This window comes from Tiliqua scincoides, chromosome 1 (genome assembly GCF_035046505.1).
Source record: "Tiliqua scincoides isolate rTilSci1 chromosome 1, rTilSci1.hap2, whole genome shotgun sequence".
In the NCBI taxonomy this organism is placed as follows: Eukaryota; Metazoa; Chordata; class Lepidosauria; order Squamata; family Scincidae; genus Tiliqua; species Tiliqua scincoides.
The window spans coordinates 244,387,588-244,403,097 of record NC_089821.1 but is presented as its reverse complement, the minus strand read 5'-3'; the positions used below and the strand labels follow the sequence as shown (position 1 = coordinate 244,403,097).

Below are 15,510 nucleotides of genomic sequence, written 5' to 3'. Positions count from 1 at the left end.
GGCCAGCTGCAATAGGGGGATAATAACATTTACAGGTGTTGTAAGGATTACATCAGCATACTGCATGTGTCATGGTTTGCACACTCAAAAGCACTATATGTATTGTTATAACATGCTTGTTAGTTGTATTTGTATTAGCCTCTAACACTAATTAGAAGACACAAGTCCTTTGCAAGGCAAAGAGAATAACTGTTTTGTTTTTCCCCCCTTTGTTTCTCCAGAGTCAATGTTATGTCATTGATAAAGAAAAGGTTGCCAGGCTGCTCTTATGAAGATTTCGTCACTTGGGGTCTTCAGTTCCGAACGAGAACTTTTAAGGACACAGTTTTTGGATTTCTCTTCTGTGTTTGAAACTAGATCTAGAAGTTCTTCTCTTCCAGTGGCAAGGAAGCTGTAGAGTCCTTACTCTTGTGGGGAGTGTCTCTTTGTGACCTTGCAATCTGAACTGCTTTAGCACAGAACATTTTTAAAGATGCTGCGCTACTGGGGTGAGATCCCAGTCTCGTCTAGTCAGGCCAACCGCAGCTCCTTTGACCTGCTCCAGCGGGAGTTTCGTACTGTAGAGGTTCAGGATCCTCCACTGCACCAGCCTTCTGCCAACAAGCCCAGGCCTACCACCATGCTGGACATCCCCTCTGAGCCCTGCAGCCTCACTATCCACACGATCCAGCTCATCCAGCACAACAGACGGCTGCGCAGCCTGATCGCCATGGCTCAGGCTCAGAACCAACAGCAAGCAGAGGGCATCAAGATGGAGGAGGGTGAACCTTTGCCAACCTGCCCCCCTTCCCCGTCTCCTCCTGACGATTTGCTTCCCTTGGATAGCAAGACACCCAAGATGCCATTTCAGTTGCGGCATAGTGACCCAGAGAGTGACTTTTATAGGTGTGTGATGGGGCTGATTTGAGTTAATGGTCTGCTATGCTAGACTTGAGTCACACTAAGTGTGAGGTGTGTGGCCCAATCCTGAGCATGTTTGTTTAAAGGTAAGCTCTACAGCAGTGGTATTCAAACTGGGGTGTCGCAACGCCCCAGCCTGTGGGTCCTGGCCTCTGCCCCCTTAAGGGGCTGGGGCAGCCAAGATACAGGGGGAAGGCGATCCTGTGGATCGCACTGCTCAGGGGGGCTGCAGGGGCTTGGGTGCGCTTGCCCAAGCCTCCTGCAGCCTCCTGGGGGTGCGGGGAGCCTTACATACCCTTCAGCAGGGCTCCCCAGGTCAGGAAAAGTGAAAGTGGAGTGATCGCGCCCCGCTCTGCAAAACCGGAATCGGAGCACGATTGCTCCGCTCTCCCTTCTGACGGGGCTGCAGGGACTGGGGTGTACCCTCCAGTCCCTGCAGCAGCCGTCCCTGTGTGTGGGGTGCCTACAGGCGCTTGCGCAGGTCAGGGAAAGGGAAAGGGAGAGTGGGGCGATCGCGCTCTGCTTCCGCTTTTGCGGAGGCAGAGCAGATCGTTCCACTCTCCCTTTCCCTGACCTGCGGTGCCCTGCAGGCGCTTGCGCAGGGCTCCCCGCACACAGGGATGGCTGCTGCAGGGATTGAGTGCATCCCAGTCCCTGCAGCACGCTGAGCGATGTGATCCTGGGGGATCGCGTCACTGCCTTCCCCCTGCACCTGCTGCCTCCCCCTCCCAGCCCCTGCAAAGACTTACTGCGGGTTTCAAACTCCTGGAGAGTTTGAAAACAGCAGCTCTGCAGAGTTACTCGTGGGGAGAAATCTGCCACATGAGAATGAATGTACTACCTTGAACTGTTTGCAATAGTTCTCAAACTTTGAGGGAGATTTAGATCAGCAATTTTCAACCACTTTGCTGTGGCACATTGGTGTGCCTTGAATGGTCCTCAGGTATGCCATGAGAGTTTAGGGAGGGTCCTTTATTATTAGGCCCATTGAGGAATGTGAGCTCCCACAAGCAGCATGGTGTGCCTTGACAATTTTAGCACCTTGTCTGAGTGCCGTGCGATGGAGAAGATTGAAAATCGCTGATTTGGGTTGAGATCTTTTATTTGTTCAGAAATACTGTGATTGAATTTCATTTTGGTTGAACATCCCAGGTTGGAAGTCAGATTTGTCTGTTATGTTTAGGCACCAGGAGCAATCTTAGATGCCTACACAGTAGAATGAAGGGCATAGATTCACAGGGTGCTGTGATTTTTTACTTTAGGTTTTTTGCATTATGCTTGTGCAAGTGTCATCCATGAGCAGCAGAAAGGCCCTTCAGGATTCTCTGTGACACTGCATAAGACGCTGGAGTTCAACTCTGAGGTCATTAGCTGCAAGTTTAAAATTGAATTAAGGACCCAATCCTAACTTGCGCTGGAGCAGGCAGGCCAGCAGACCTGCACTGCATCCAGCACAAGTATGAGGATGGCTGTGGCTCGGCCCGGGGGCAAGGGGAAGCTTTTGCCCTTACCCTGTGTCATGCTGTAGCAGCCCCAATGGGTATACTCAGATTTGCACCACCTGATGAGGTGGCGCAGATCCGAGCAGAATTGAATAACCAGGAGCTGTTCCGTGCTGCCTGGGAATGGGGCTAGGATCTGACATAACTGTGGGGTCCTGGCCCCAACTCCTGCTCCCTGCCTGCCCACCCCCAGGAATGCCTGCCGTCTGCCCTCCCCCTCCACCCTCCCCCTAGACCCCTCCTTCTCCCTACCCTCTCCATGCCCCCCCGCCCCTATGCTGGCCTGGTAAGCTGGCGCAATTTACCTTCCTCCATCACTCCGGAGGCTGGATGCAGCCTCCACTGGCTGGTGCGTGACCCTGCGCAAACCCAGCTTGTGCCCGCAGAGGCACAAATGTACTTTACGGCACGTTTGAGACCCTCCCAGGCCAGCACAAATCCCTTGGCACAGGGCACAGTTGGGATTATGCCCTAATTAAATTAATTAAAGCTTTAAAAGCAACAAACTACTCCCTCCTGCTGTGTCATCCAACATTTCAGTTACTTTTTAAAAACAATTCTTGCAGATAAAATGCTCTCCTGCTGGTTACGGGTATCCTTACCAGTCCCTGAATTTTTTCATTTACAAAGAATTGTATATTCCTTACAGTAAAGCTACCCTCTGAATTATACCTCATTGGGATTAAAGCAGTGTGGGTATAATCCATATTTTCTGATCATCTGGATAAGCCCTCAGTGCTGTTTCTGCATTTTGTGTAACTCCTCTTAATGTGCAGTTGTCCAGAAATAGATCATCTTACTTATTTGGCCTTAAATATTCTGTACCTAACAGAGGCAGATGCAAGAGAGAGCTGGTGACAAAGGACCATACAAAGTTGACTTGTTCTCTTGAATGCCTCTGAAAGGGATACATCTTCTGCATTATTTCAAACCCTTATCAGAAAGTCCTGTCTTTCTTATAGCTCTGGTTCATGTTATATGTGAGAAAGATTATACAGGTCATGCCTTGTTATCCACTGGCGTTCCGTTTTAGAACCCTCAGTGGATACAAAAATATTAGTAGATACCAAATCAATGGGAAATAGCTTTAAAGACCCACTTCCAGGTTTCTTACTTCTCCTTTGTCACCCCAGAATGCATTGGTATAGATATTATACCACATTTAGCCACTAGGTGGGGTGAATAATTGAATCTAATGGAAAGAAATTATGGCTCAATGCGGTATAGCACCTACACTGATGCATTCTGGGGTGACAATGGAGGAGCAAGAAACCCGCAAATGGGTCTTTAAATCCATCTTTAACCCTGAGAAGCTTGCAACCAGTGTGGTTTAACAGCACAAAGGTAGGAAATGGAATTTTGGTACTTCCCCCCCCTTCCCCCTTGTTACAAGGCATTTAAAGATGGGCCCTGGTATCAGTGGTGAGTCAAATCAGTGAATGCCAAATCAGTGGACAACGAGGCACAACCTGTAGCTTGCATATTGAGGTCCCCTTTGCTCCTGTTGCAATTAGGGTTGCCGCCTTGCAACCAGGGTGCCATTCATGGACTTTTGCAGCTATCACTCAAGCAGGAGATGAGGGGGCTGCAGCTCCTTCTACTGGTCCCCTCTCAGTCCCTTAACTGCCTTGTCTTTGGCTTGGCAGGCAGTGTCAAGGTTCCCTGCCTGGACAAGCTAATTAGATGGCAAGGCTATTTGCAAGGCTTGTGCAAATTATGGTTAGCAACGTTGCTAAGATCTGTCACTTTGACATTGGCACTAACGATTAAGGCCCAACGAACAAGTGCTGCTGGTGTTTTCCACAGACAACCAAGGAAGGAAAACACAGGAATGTATTCAGGGTTATTAGGAGGGGTGTTCGTATAACAGAGCCAAACTCAGAAAAGGCAAGGGAGAGCTTTCCTGTGAATCATGTCACGGCCATTGCAGTGGTCTGTAACTAACTCACTTTTTAACTCACTATCTACGTTCTTTATTTTATTTGGAAGGAAAGTTCTGTCTAAAGATGGCATTTTGCACTTCATTTGTTGGTAAATGCGTTTCAGCAGCGTAATGTTTCATAAAATTGAAGCAATTTTGAGCAGACCGTTGTCACTTCCCAAAACCTGCTGCCAGCCTACCGCTTGCCTTTGGAAAGGTCTGTGGTTTCAGATCATTATTGGACTTGAGTGAACCTCAGCTGTTTCTGTGTATATGAAATTGGCCCAGATTCCACCACCTTATGCTGATTAAACAGGAAATGGGCCACAAGATCTCCCCACTTATAACAGGGAAGACCTTGCCTGGTGTCAAAACGCATTTCTCATCCCTTCAGCAGAGGGCATTTGACAGATAGCGGCCTGTCATTTTCAGTGATCAAAATAGAAAATGACCCAGTTTATGACTCTTGAGACCTCATTAACCCTGAAGGCCACGTTTGATTTATCTAGCTTGACAGATTTGTCACTGTGCTCTGTTCAGAGGAATAGTCTATACATTGGCAGACTCAGAAGGAATTAGGCAGATGCCAGCATTCTGCCCTTCAGTCATGGTCCCTACTAGCCAAACATCAGGTTTCTGAAACGTCTTTTTTGTATCTTCCTGAAATTTGCAGTTTTGTTAATCAAAACATAGATATTTGAATGGGAATCTAGAGCTGACAATTGACGGTGCATTATTTGATTAAATATTTCATAAAACCAAAAGTATCATGATCTGCAGGCACTTCTAAACAAAACCACAGTTATAGTATCAAGAGGGATGGCCATGCTGATCTATAGCAGCAACAATCACCTTTGGCACTTTAAAAGCTAACGCAGTCACTTCAGCATAAGCTTTCATGAGCTACAGTCCACTTCATCAAAAGCATCAATGATAATAGCTCAGAACACTAATTTAGAATTTCATTGCAAGGCACACACACACCCTTCATTTTTTTTTTTTTTGCATTTAATTTTCAACAGAATGGATGCTCCCATTACTCTTTTTGTCATTCTAATGAATATATGAATTAAAATAGCTTGCCCAAATTGCTTGACTGATGAACTATATGAGCTGAGTTTTTTTGTTTCAAACCTGGTTTTTTGAAAGTTTTGAACATCGCCCAAGTTTCAGGTAATTAGTTTTTGTAGTACAGATATTCAACTTGGATAGATAAAGGGCTGCACCCAACTTGTAGTCTGATTAACAGAATTTACTGAGATTTGGTTGCCAGCCTGTAGACATCTAGGATGCAACATGTCAAAAAAATCCATAAATCACACTGTGCTGGCAACATATGCAAATCTATAGGAGCTTTATAAAGGTTTAGGATATTTGTTTTCAAATATCTAAAACAGATTTACTTCAGAATAAGAAGCACAAAGAAGTCAAACGCTTGGTTCATATAGTTCATGACTGCCTTAAAGAACACAATATTTTTACCTCACTCTTCCCCAATGCAACCACACTCAAATCAATTAAAACCAAAGTAGCTATTTATAGTACCTCAAAGCAAACCTTTTACTTTGAACTCTGGGAAATAATACGCACCAGTATTATCTTTACTATATCTTTTTACTTGGGAAAAGCTAACCTTAAAGTAGGATTGCACATTATACACAGTGTAGATATGCTGTGAGGGGAAAAAAAGAGTTTCCTTTGTCTCCTGCCAGTTTTCACTAACTAACAGTTTTCACTAACAGTTTTCAGTGTCTTCACTGACATTAGGCATGCTTGAACTGGTTGCTGCTAATCACTCCAGCAATCAGTACTATCCTCCATTTTCACCATGGGCTTTGTATGCTATCTCTCTGCTTTCAGAGGCAAAGGAGAGCCAGTCACCGAGCTGAGTTGGACATCTTGTCGCCAGCTTCTCTACCAGTCCATTGCCACCATTTTGGCTCATGCTGGCTTTGAGTGTGCCAACGAGAGCGTCCTGGAGACTCTGACAGATATTGCTCATGAGTACTGCTTGAAGTTCACCAAGCTCCTGCGTTTTGCTGTGGACCGTGAAGCTCGGCTGGGGCAGACCCCTTTCCCAGATGTCATGGAGCAAGTGTTCCACGAAGTGGGCATTGGCAGCGTGCTCTCTCTGCAGAAGTTCTGGCAGCACCGGATTAAAGATTACCATAGCTACATGTTACAGGTGAGAAGAGAAGGACGGGCCGGTCTAAGCAAACTAATTCCCATAGTATTTGTGGGAAAATGGAATCTTGGCATGCCTTCACTACCTGTCATGTATTTAAAACTTGCTTGTTCAGGTGAACTTGGGGATGGATACTGTAATGCTCCAGGGGTGGTCTCTGGTGCCCTAGTGTCACTGAGTTCCAAGGGGTCCATGAGGGGTAATGGTGGGGCTCCACTGAGGTCGGCCCCAGCATGATAGATCCAGTCCACAGGCATCAGATAGGTAATGGTGGAAGGGTGTTATGCCACCCTGGCCCTTCTACCCAGTAGTGGCTTGTTCTGTCTCACAGGCTAGCTGGCTTCTGTACCAGCCAGCAGCTGGTAGCAACTTTCCTCCTCAGCCGGACTAAACCTTATGTGTGGGAAGTCAGCCTCTCCCAGTCCTGCCCCTTCCTCCTTGGTTGGTCGGTGAGGCCTGTCTAGGGACTCAGCCCTCTCTTATCCACCCTCACCTTGCTTGAGTTTGTTCTTAGTGCCTGCTGCACCTGTGCCGTTCCTGGGCTTGGGCTGACCATCTGAGGCCAGGGTTCTGGTGATGCTATGCCTGGATAGCAACCATCTTTGCGGGTCAGCCGCAAAGGCGGGAGAGGCAAGCCCTGGACCTTCAACGTGGCCGCTGGAAGCATCTCTGGCAGACACATTGTCTGCTCTGCCCTCCCCAACTGAGGGGGGCCTGCACTTGCAGTGGTCACCTCCCTCCCATGCAGACTGCTGGGGCAAGAGGAACAATTTGTGGACTGCTGCGGCAGCCACCAACAGCACTCCCAGCAAGCGTGCCCCTGGTCCTGCCCAATCCCTGACAGGGTGGATTTGTGGCCTATGCCTGGCTGGGGCATGTGCCAGTGTGCTGTGTGCTGCTCCACTGTGGTTTGCTTGCATCTGCCCGGGGGGGGGGGTCTCCTGTGGTGAGCCATGTACTGCCTCGCAGTGGCTCACCTGGTGGGCCTGGGAACCCCTCTGTGGCTCCTCCATGGGCTCACCACTGCAGCCCCCATGCCTTCCCCCATGGAGCCAGGTAAGCCTGATGGACCTGGACAGACACTTCGCACATTTGTGGGAAGTGATTGCCATTGGGAACACATGAGACTTTACTACAGATTGCAATTCACCTTCTAGCACAGGGGTGCACAAACCCTGGCCCGGGGGCCACTTGCGTCCCTCAGGGACTCCCAATCTGGCCCACGGGGAGCCCCCAGTCTCCAGTGAGCATCTGGCCATAGATTTGCTGGAGCGCACACTGGCCCAACGCAACTGCTCTCAGCATGAGGGCGAGTGTTCGACTTCTCTCATGAGCTGTGGGACGAGGGCTCCCTCCACTGCTTGCTGTTTCACGTCTATGATGCAGCAGCAACAGCGAAGGAAAGGCCGGCTTTGCTTTGTGCAAGGCCTTTTATAGGCCTTGAGCTATTGCAAGACCTTCATTCATTCATATAAGTTCCATCTCTAATATATTCATTTTTGTAAATTTATTCAAGTTTAAAATGTAAATTAATTCTTTTTTTTTTTTTACCCGGCCCCCGACACAGTGTTGGAGGGATGATGTGGCCCACCTGCCAAAAAGTTTGGACACCCCTGTTCTAGCAGAAATTCATGGTATTAGGGGTTCTTGTTTGGACTGAACAGGCGAACATAAAAACATAAGCAAAGCCCTTTCACCGCTGCATGCCAGCAGTGCCTCACTGAGGTTCATGACAGCTTGTCAATGACTTCCAGTCTTCCCTCCAGGCACAAATCAAGCTCCTTAGCTTCAGGGCACTGCTTAACCTTCAGACCATGCCTCCTCCCATTTCTGTAAGGGAAGGCACAAAGGAGAAGGCAGGCTAACTGAGGGGGAGTGGTGCCTAGTGTTTAGTGAGTGTGCATCCCTTTTTGCTCTCTGCTTTCCCTTTACTGCACCAACAGCTGAATGGCAATAGTAACTGGTAGTTTTTATTTGTTTCCACCACCCCAGACTACAAAGAACCATGGTGGAGGGTGTCTGGGAAAGCCCTCTTCCAAGAGAACACTAAACCACAAGGGTTCTTACTAAAATTCAAAAGCACAGTAGTATCTGCAGGGCTGTCAGATGTGACAGCCCATTGAATTACCAGTGAATATGGACTAGGGGAGCAAAGAGTCAAAATGTAAGCAGTTTGTTGAAAGTAAAAAAGAATTAAACAAAGGGGGGGGCAGAATGTGAAAGGTACAATTCCTGATAGGAATTGCCGAACCTCAGCTGAGTGGAAACAAAGGAAAAAGTTTGACCAAATTAAACAATTAGACCAAATTAGAATGCCCAGCAGATGGAACTGGGATACTACTCAACAGCAAAGCTTACAAGTACCCCTCCCCCTGCCAATATGTCGCTAAACTGATGAAGTTTGCAACCTGACTTTCCGGAAGGGTAAACAAAGCAAATAAATGAATTCCCAGGTACATGACTACAGTTCCTATCACTAGTTACTTACCTTGCTCCAAGAAATCCCGGTCCCTGCACTTGCTGGATAATAAACGTGTGGACTGAGCAGAATACACACAGAGTTTTCTTGTGCTCAGACTTAAGTAATCTAGGTTTGATTGTGTCATCTAGTCACCTGATTGGAGGAGTGAAACCTACCTGGCCAATGTATCGCACACCTTAACCTAGACCAGCAATTTGCCACATTTTCATTTTACAGCACTTTGAGAAGTGCTAAAATTGTCAAGGCACACCATAAGTTTTTTGACAATTGACAAGACTGATAGGTTGTCACTTCTCCCAGTGGTTGTACTAATAAATGACACCCATGAACTGTGCCACGGCTCACTGGTTGAAAATGGCTGACCTAGACAGACAGATCTGCTTCTCAAATGGCAGGGCCTGCCAGTCTCTAGGCAGACTAGCTACTCCAGTTCAGGAAGAATGCTTCTGAATGCACATGGCTTGCTGGTAACGGTGCTTCACAAAGGACAGGAAGCTGCTTTCAGATGGATACCCCAGCAGTTTTTTCAGCTGTTGATAGGAGCTTCTGGGGAATTAGAAGTGTCTAAAAATAAGGAAACTAGGCATAAAAGTGGGGAGGGGGGGAGGGCATACATCACAATTTTTGTAAGACCATGTTTTGTTTTTATTTTGCACACCTTTCATTGTATTTAAAAGCACATGCTGTGGTTCCTGCTTAGCTCTTTGGGAATGCCTGTTCTTGCACTGTCTGCCATTGCCATACGGTTTCCCCCATTAATCTGCATGAGATTACTGATTGCTGTCTTCCTTTTTTCCCCCTCTGCCACATGGTTACGGACAGGTCAGCAAGCAACTCTCTGAAGAGTATGAAAAGCTTGTCCATCCTGAGAAGGCGGCAGAAGACACCAAACCTGTGAAAATCAAGGAGGAGCCAGTCAGTGACATCACGTTTCCCATGAGTGAGGAGCTGGAGGGGGATCTCGCATCTGGGGACCAGTCGTTGCCTGTGGGAGTGCTTGGAGCTCAGAGCGAACGTTTCTCAGCTAACCTGGAAGCAGAAGCATCTCCGCAGGCTTCAGGTACTGAGTACTCTCACCAGGCAGGCACAGGAAGAGCAGTGTTTATTTTGCAATGGGGAATGTTGAAAGGCGTGGCTCTCTTGTTCTGCATTAAAGGCAGCAGTTGTGTGACAGCACTGATCATAGTGGATGGTAGGGTTAGAGATAAAACTCCTGTAACTGAAACAGCCGGAAGAAGTACTGCTGTCATATTGCGTGCACTGGCCTTTACACTCCTATCAATTCTGGCTTTCATTTCAAGGCATCTTATGTTTCTAGCCATAGTTAAGCTTGAAAATAATATATGGCCTTAAGTCTTATGATGTTCTTTGAGGGAGCCAGCAGGCCTTCAGCTTATGAAAACCCACCCCCTGAAGTAGTTGAAAAGTTGGGATTTCTACTTCCTATTAGAGACTTGGCTAAAGGGTCAAATGGGGGGGGGGAATGGATGGTCTATGAACTGAAAGCTGAACACCTTTCAGTTCAGCCTAGTAGTAACTATCATCTCAAAGCGAGTTAGTTACATGAAAAAGGCCATTGTGTGCTCTGAGCTCTGTGCTCAGATATTTCAGTATCTGAATATCCTCACTGGGACTTGGGTTCCTTCATAGCAACCTGTAGACATGGCTGCTTAATCAGAAAGCCCAAGGGCTGAATAAACCATTGTGATGGAATGCTTCTTGCTTCCCCAAGCTCTTCTTCCATATGGAAACATAATAGTGAGTGTGGGTGGAGATCCTTGTTGGCATGAGAATTTTCATCCATCCATGAAATATCTCCACTACCAGAGCTTTCATGTCTACCACTTTTGCTCTCTCTCATTTTTTCTTTTCTTTTTTTTTTCTGCAAGGAAGTTCTTTGAAAAATACTTGCCTCCACAAAAGGGATTGTTCTGTTTTGGGGGTGATTTGTGGGTTTTGTAAGCATCTGCTGAACTCTGTTGTTCCCTGTAGCCAGAAGTGTTTCACTTAAAAGCTCAGTTTAAAAACAAAGCAAAACAATAGCCATCGCTGCAGCACCCAAGTCTTCAAGGTCTGTTCTCCTATTATCCTTCATCTTAGCTACATGTATAGAGGAGGAAGCGTTGATCTCAATCTCTATTACTTTTTGAAGAGGAAAATGTCTGAGCTTTGGAAATGCAAACCCCTTTGATGTTCGGCCAGAGCTCATTGTTTTTATAAAGTGCCTCTGATATGTGAAATGCTGTTATTCTGTGGAACAGGACACAGCAATCTATTCTTATATCGCAGTGGTTCTCAAACTTTTTAGCACCAGGACCCACTTTTTAGAATGACAATCTGTCAGGATCCACCAGAAGTGACGTCATGACCAGAAATGACATCATCAAGCAGGAAAATTTTCAATGCCTACTATACAACAAAATCATATCTAATTAAGGGCACAATCCTAACCCACTTTCCAGCATCAACATAAGGGCAAAGCAGCTCTGAGGTGTAAGGGAACAAACATTCTCTTCCTTTGAGGAGGCCTCGTTGAGTACCACCCAATTGCAAGATTCAGCTCATGTCCCATTGGCACAGCTATGCCAGTTCTAGACAGTTGGTTAGGATTTAGGCCTAAATAATTTAAAAGTTTACAATAAGTTTTAAATGTATTTAAAATAAAGAAGGACCCTCCCAACCAGTTGCCGATCTATTTAAAAAATACATTAAAAATGCACATTGAAATGAAATGAATGGAGACCCACCTGAAAATGACTTGTAACCCACCTACTGGGTCCCGACCCACAGTTTGAGAAACACTGCTTTGGGGATGCAAGTGATTAATCTGAAAAACTCAGTATTAGTGTTTTACTGCTTGAGATTCGCAGCCCAATCCTAAGGGTTGCTAGCACTGGCGCAGTGCTTGCTGCGCCATTGCTAGCAGTTGCAAATGTGTTGAAAACATATTTGCAATGACTCGGAAGTAAGAAGCACCTGCGAGAAGGCTTGTGCCATCCTGCTGGCACTGAATCTGGGCCTGTGGCTGCTGGCACTGGTGAGTATAGTGTCAAACATCTCAGGGGTGTAACGGGTGGGGAGAAGGTGGAACGGGGGTGGAAGGGAGCGGGGTCAGTGGAGGAAGCATCCACTATATCCTAACCCCGTTCCTGGGTCTGAAAGCCCTACAAAGGGCTTCTTGGACTTGTGTCAGTGATTTCACTAGGACATATCTGAGTAATCCCATTGAGCAGGCTGGGACTTGACAGGGGTAAGGGAACAAATGTTCCCTTAGCCTGAGGAGGCCTCCAGCATGCTCAAGTACAGTACAGTGTGGGCCATGCAGTCCCACTGCACTGACGCTGGGTAGGATTGGGCTATGAGACGTTAACCTGCTGTCTGTATACTCAGTGCATTGTGCCTCTCTGATAGTGTTTATTCATTATGAATGCAGGCATTCTGTTCACTACTTTGAAAGTCTTTGTCCTCTTCACAAGGGCCTTTGTGTCCTGGCAGCCAGGTTGCCAAAGAGTGCCCCACTTGTGCATCCTGTGCGTACTTTTTGTACAGTGCATTAAAGCTGCACAGAGAGAGGGAGGCATTGTCATGACCATAGAATTGCTTTTAAAGAGTTGTCTTTCTAGTTTTCCTTTTGTTTCACTGTCTAGCATTGGTAGCCTAACCTTTGTTGAGTATGTTGGTTTAATACGTGTGGTTCATTCATCACTTTAGCTTGCTTGTAGACCCTCTTTTAAGAATTAATTCAAACATCTGTACAAAGTTGGGAGATACTTGAAATATAAACAGTTTTTCTATGCCTTTTTTTGTACCTTGTATGTAATTACTCGAACTAGTCAGTTGCACTGCCATTTTTTCATATTTATTTCTGTCTCGTGTCTTTGTAAATAAGACGTTCAGTAAGTGCACTCTCTCATTCTCTCTCTAGGTGGTGAGGTGAACACATCCCCACTCTGGACTTTGGCCCCTGTGAAAATGGAACCACAGGAGAGTGAGGAGGGTGCTGTGCATGGGCACCACGGGGTCCTGAGCAGTGATGTGTTTGAGGAGCCCATGTCAGGGATGAGTGAAGCTGGCATGCCGCAGAGCCCAAATGGCTCTGAAAGCAGCTATGGCTCTCATTCTGCTGATAGCCTGATGGGATCTTCACCTGTCTTTAACCAATGCAGCAAAAAGAAGATGAAGAAGATGTGAATTGGGACTGTGGATGGTGACACCGTGGACTCGTTACACAAAAAACCCCAAACCACCAAGGGCTCCATTTGAGAGGTCAACCTCTGAGCTGAGGAATTCGTAATTTGGATTTTGCATTTAGTATTTTGTTTTTAGTGTTTGTTGCTCTACCTGTCTGTAGTCTGCCTTAAATATAACACACACACTATTTGCTACATTATCAGATAGTTTAAAATGGAAGTGCTCTTTGTCCGCCTACGCAATTAATGCGATGGTTGATTTGGCAAAGGAAGAAGATTGGATCACGACCCTGAGTGAGTAGAGGCTCTTGCTTAAAGCTAGTTCTGGCAGGAAAATAATATATGGTTCATTCCATTGGGATTCCACTTGGAAATCTGTGACCCAGCTGAGTTTTTAGTGAGGTAGATGTTTCACTCCCCTGACAACTTGAAGCAAGATGACTTCTATTTTTGTGCTTGCTTTCCTCTGTGCTCTAAGCAGAAAAATCACAGTGATTTTATTAGTTCTGTACATCTGCAGTGAACAGTTGATAGAATCTTTAACTTGAATCAGTAAGATCTGTATTTTTTAAAAATGGAAAAATTGGAATGAACATGAAACTGGTATTACTCTGAGTTGGAAACCACGATCTACCAAAAACATTGAAGTGGGGTGTATAGACATCTGTGTTTGTACTAACCTGAATTCAGCTTTTGGAAGAAAAAGCTCATAAGACAGTGTTTATCTGTATAATGGTCACTAATTTTTATTGTCATTGTTTCCTAAGCATAGTTCATTTTCAGCATCCTGAATAAATAAAAGTTGCATATATGCAGGTCTATGCATACTCTTCCCTTGGGAAAAAAATATCTGCATTAAGACAGTGCAGCCAAGAGAAACTGAATGCTGTGACCGATATTATGCAACTTGACTAAATTTATGGTTTTTGTATTATGGCTAGAGCTGTCTTACCGAAGAAAGGCAAGATATAAATTTTTTAAAAGAAATTTACCAACTTTGCATTTTAATTTTGCTTTGTTCTAGTCATTGGGAGGGACATTGCCGGGAACTGAAGTCCCAGCCTCAGCACTGGAAATCATATTCAGCCCCTGCCTCCCACTGCTTCTGAAATTTTGAATAGGAAAACTTAGATTTTGTTCACACACAAACGTGTGCAACTCTAAGGACTTTTTAAAAAAAGAGAACTGAATTCCTCAGGATGCTGAATTCTGAATTTGCATTATGCATTCACAGAATAAAAGGCAGATGCCAAAATTCGTGGATAATCGAATCCACTATTGGCTCCTTAAGTGCTCTGAAGGGGACCCGCTGGTCCCCTCCAAAGGGCATCCCTGAGCCTCAGTATGCCTTAAAAGGCATAAAAACAGCACTTCTGGTTTCCCTCAGGAAACTAAAAGTTGCTTTCCTTCGGCTCTACAAGCCATTCTGAAGCCTGCAGAGGCAGTGGGCAGGTGTGTGCTGCCTCTGTGGGCTTCAGAAAGCCCTCTGGAGGGGACCAGAACACAGCTGCAGTCTCTTTTGGAGTGTTCTTGCAGTGCTGGAGAGTCTTTTGAAGTGGGGCCCAAGTCTGGCCAAACATGGGTCCGGGGAAGCCATGTTGAGCTAGATCCACAGATGTAAAATCCATGGATAAACAGGCTCCACCTGTAATAATAAAAATAACTTTGGTTTAACATAACATTAAGGCTGCAATCCTATACACATTTTCCTGAGAGTAAGTCCTACTGAAATAGTGGGGCTTACTTCTGAGTAGACAGACATAATTTTGTGCTGTAAGGTTGATATAAATTTTCCAGTGCTTTAAAATGTTTGGAAATTGAAATGTAGGGCATGGCAGCAAGTCCAGCTGCTTTTGTTAAAATGTCTCTGGTATTAAAGAGTCACTGTAATTTTTGTTTCTGTGAAAACCACTTAAGTTAGTCATTTTCAACCTTTTTCAGCTCACGGCACACTGACAAGGCACTAAAGTTGTCAAGGCACACTACTAGTTTTTAATTACATTAGTATGTTACAATTAATTAATATAACTAAGAGCGCAATCCTAACCAAGTCTACTCAGAAGTAAGTTCTGATTTGTTCAATGGGACTTACTCTCAGGAAAGTGTGATTAGGATTGCAGCCTTAAATCATTACACGGCAATGAAAGAAATTCACAAGAAGGTTGGAAAGGGAAGTATACAGTATGTGGTTTCTGGAAAGGAGGAACAGTGTCTTGAAACAGGTGATCAAGTTGTTGTCAATTGATATGCCAGGAAGTGTTGGTAAAGAGGTGAGACAGCACATACTGGAGAAATGTGGGGTGAGGGGCAGTGAGGAGATGTGGCTGAAA

At 45.6% G+C, this 15,510-nt stretch overlaps 1 protein-coding gene across 4 annotated transcripts in view; it reads left to right on the top strand.

Moving 5' to 3' along the window:
• SUPT7L (SPT7 like, STAGA complex subunit gamma) overlaps positions 1 to 15,510 on the top strand; it is a 23,674-nt gene extending 8,164 nt beyond the window's left edge. For all 4 annotated transcript variants that reach the window (XM_066618656.1, XM_066618655.1, XM_066618653.1 and 1 more), the window contains exons 2-5: positions 222 to 885; positions 6,184 to 6,508; positions 9,813 to 10,050; positions 12,916 to 15,510. In XM_066618656.1, the coding sequence (XP_066474753.1) occupies positions 473 to 885; positions 6,184 to 6,508; positions 9,813 to 10,050; positions 12,916 to 13,181 (1,242 nt within the window). In that variant the 5' untranslated portion in view covers positions 222 to 472 and the 3' untranslated portion in view covers positions 13,182 to 15,510. The remainder of the gene's footprint in view (positions 1 to 221; positions 886 to 6,183; positions 6,509 to 9,812; positions 10,051 to 12,915) is intronic.